The 3,135-nt window shown below is 36.2% G+C and overlaps 1 protein-coding gene across 1 annotated transcript; it reads left to right on the top strand.

The window, feature by feature from the left end:
• The first annotated feature begins 1,089 nt into the window (after positions 1-1,089).
• On the top strand, positions 1,090-2,879 carry LOC149013542 (transcription factor LAF1-like). The gene is made up of 3 exons (XM_089159557.1): positions 1,090-1,322; positions 1,705-1,834; positions 1,964-2,879. The coding sequence occupies exons 1-3, from the start codon at positions 1,187-1,189 to the stop codon at positions 2,601-2,603; spliced, it is 906 nt and encodes a 301-aa protein (XP_089015683.1). The 5' UTR covers positions 1,090-1,186; the 3' UTR covers positions 2,604-2,879.
• Positions 2,880-3,135: the final 256 nt, after the last annotated feature.

The following is a 3,135-nucleotide window of genomic DNA, read 5'->3' as shown; positions in this document are numbered from 1 at the left end:
TGCTTGGTGTGGAAAATTTCTTCTCGTCTGTTCACTAGCATCATAGAGTGTCTCATTTTCAATTCCCATATCACCTAATTAATCACCTATAGTATGTTCTTTAAGAAATGACTGATGACTAGGGTATCATACTTCCAACTCACTATGAGCTTTGATGAAGAAAATTTTAGGTTAATTTTGCCTTTCGGCCTCATGGTTAGGTTTTACCAGTCAGATCTTACCTAACACGAAACATAAAAAAAAGGTCTCTAATTTGTGAAAAACTAGTTGCTTGAGAGATAGAAGTGTCAAACACTTAATTGATGAAAACCTACCCTAATTTCTTCACTTTCCTTCTTAATATAACGTTAATTATGGAGTTAAAATTTTCTAATTAACAAAGCCATTTGTTCACTTCTCAAATGGCTATGATCTTCGTTCTTGTCAAATCGATTAACCACTTCATTGAGAATCAAGATATATTAAATGAATCTAACCATCCTAACAGTAGACTTTTCATTTTTAATCTCATTTCTTATAAGAGATTCTAACAACGATGGAAGGACCCACGTCACTCTCTATTATCCATGGTGATTATCATACAAAACCCATCATTAGATTGAGATTAATCAACATTTTTATGAATTAAACCTAAATAACATATGGTCCTCCATCGATATATAACTCTTCTCTTAAGCTTACCAATTATGACCTAATGAGGGTTTGGAGCTTCATTATTAAGGTCCCTAAGACTTATCAAAAACCGTATAACAAAGAAGACTCTAGTTTTATAGTTGCTGGTATTAAAGAAGACTTTACTTGTAATCTTAATTAATTAGTCTTAAGTGAGGTGGAGTATTGTACGTCATGAGTAATTCTTGAAATTATTATTTACATTTATATTCTTTATTTTGTTTTTGTTTGTCCTTGGGGACCGTGGGGTTCTCTTTTTAAAATTTATATTTCGTGTAGAAAATAATAATTGGCAATTATCAAAAATATAATAAAAATATGTTAAATGATGAAATAATTTAATACAGAAAACCTCAACTAATCCTTCTTAAATACCAAACTTCCATTGTCGGGAATTTCATAGCTTCCTCCCAGAAGAACAGTTCCAAGTTCCAAGTTCCAACCTTGACAGCCTCATCAGCTCTCACTCAGAGAAGAAAAAAGAGAAAATCTTCTAAGTTTCAGAAACAGAAAAATGGGGTGCAAATCATGTGAGAAGCCAAAGCAGAGACACAGAAAAGGGTTGTGGTCACCTGAAGAAGACGATAAGCTCAGAAATTATATCATCCAATTCGGCCATGGCTGCTGGAGCTCCGTTCCTGTCAAAGCCGGTGAGTATTTCATTCACAGTTTGCATTAGCATGTAATGCATTTCATATATAATCATGCTTCATTCATCACTTGCTACCATGAACTGGGAGCACAGATTTGATCAGAGTGTATATAATTATCCTCCAGAAGCTTCATAATCCAGGCTTCTGGTGGTCATAGTTAGAGTTTTTCATTAGAGTCAGAGTTGTTCTGTGATGAGATTAGCGCATTGTGCACCATGCTTAGGTAGAAAAGTAGAATTAAAAATTAGAGAAGTCTTGTATAAGACAATTTCTTCTGCATAAACAAATGCAAGCAAAGCTGGCGAGTAGGAGAATTAGAGTGAAATGACTATAATACCCTCGAATTTGACATTTGGGTTTGTTACTTTTATTGCTTCAGGTTTGCAAAGGAGCGGCAAGAGTTGCAGACTAAGGTGGATTAACTACTTGAGGCCTGGTTTGAAGCGTGGGGTTTTCACTGCTCAAGAGGAAGAAACAATATTAGCTCTCCATCACATGTTAGGCAACAAGTAAGTCATTTCATTCATTTTTTTTTTCATGTCTGTGTTGAAGCATTTCTCTTGAACTCATATTCTTTTCATTTCATGAATTCTTGGAAAACATGGTGTTTATCTTATCAGTAATTTGGTTTGATTCAGGTGGTCTCAGATCGCGCAGCATTTACCTGGAAGGACTGATAATGAGATCAAGAACTATTGGAATTCCTATCTGAAGAAGAAGGTGGTGAAAGCTGAAGCTTTTGGAACTCAAAGTAGCAATTCTCAATCTCTCATGGAGTCTACATTGACACAAACGTATCCCACCACACAAATCACTGGTTTAGATTCTTTCAAACTCATGAAAGATTCTCCGCCTACTTCAGATCAATCTGTCCCTCAAATTTACGACTTTCGCCAGCCTCAAGCAACTCAGAGTTCTCTCCCGAAGCTTTTCTTCGCTGAGTGGTTCTCATTAGATCAAACTCATGGCGTTAGCAGTAGCAGCTTCGTCAGCCCAAGTGAAACGGTGGTTCCAAGAGAGAATTCTAATGATTTAAACATTGATGATGATGCATTTTGCCCAAACATGTTGCAATTTGATGGGCCTTTTAGTGTTGATGATGATTTCCAAAACGTGTTCAGCAACAGCAGCAACTCTGCTGCAGCCGCCACCTGCGACGGCGATAAATTCATTCCTCAGTTCGAATCCATGGCTGCCGGAAATGGGTTCTCTGAATTTGTTTCTGTTGGGCAGAGTTGCATTAACGATTTCAGCCTGGTTCATGATTTACTGTATTGATGGGAGGATATCGAGTAGAAGTTTTATTAAACTGTTAGCTTTTGATTACAATTATGATCAATTGTTGATGATGATGTTCATGTTTCATACGAGGTTCGTCATTAAAAGATGTGAAAACTGTGAATACGAAAATGAATTTGGTTTTGAGTCAACTTTTCTTGTGATTATGATGTAAACTTCTATTTTTCTTTAAAGTAGACTCGACTCGAGGTTGGTGTGGATTGAATTAGGTTAAAATATAAGTGTGGCATGATATATATGAAGAAGCAAAATTAAGCGGTGATTCCTAAGTGGATGGCAAGGTACGTTGGATATTTGTCAAGGACACTTGTCATTTTCAGACACTTGTCAGCTGATAGAAGCCACCAATGGCATTCTTGAACTGCTCCTCTCAGGTCTTATCATATTGGTCATTGTCAATTACAGCTTTCATTAATTTTACATAATTTTTCAAGTCAAAGAGATTGATTTTTTTTATTGGAAAAAACTGAAAGAGAGTGATGGGATCTTCCATGGGTGACACCGGGAGATA

Source organism: Hakea prostrata, chromosome 6, assembly GCF_041222555.1.
Source record: "Hakea prostrata isolate BN-2017 chromosome 6, UWA_Hpros_2, whole genome shotgun sequence".
Lineage (NCBI taxonomy): Eukaryota > Viridiplantae > Streptophyta > Magnoliopsida > Proteales > Proteaceae > Hakea > Hakea prostrata.
The sequence above is the reverse complement of the archived record's forward strand: the minus strand, read 5'-3'. Positions and strand labels throughout refer to the sequence as shown.

Excerpts from the sequence above, each read along its gene's own strand:
- LOC149013542 (XM_089159557.1), top strand. The coding sequence starts at position 1,187 with ATGGGGTGCAAATCATGTGAGAAGCCAAAGCAGAGACACAGAAAAGGG. Across the intron at positions 1,323-1,704 it reads CTCCGTTCCTGTCAAAGCCG|GTTTGCAAAGGAGCGGCAAG; the intron begins GTGAGTATTTCA and ends TTATTGCTTCAG. Across the intron at positions 1,835-1,963 it reads CATCACATGTTAGGCAACAA|GTGGTCTCAGATCGCGCAGC; the intron begins GTAAGTCATTTC and ends GGTTTGATTCAG.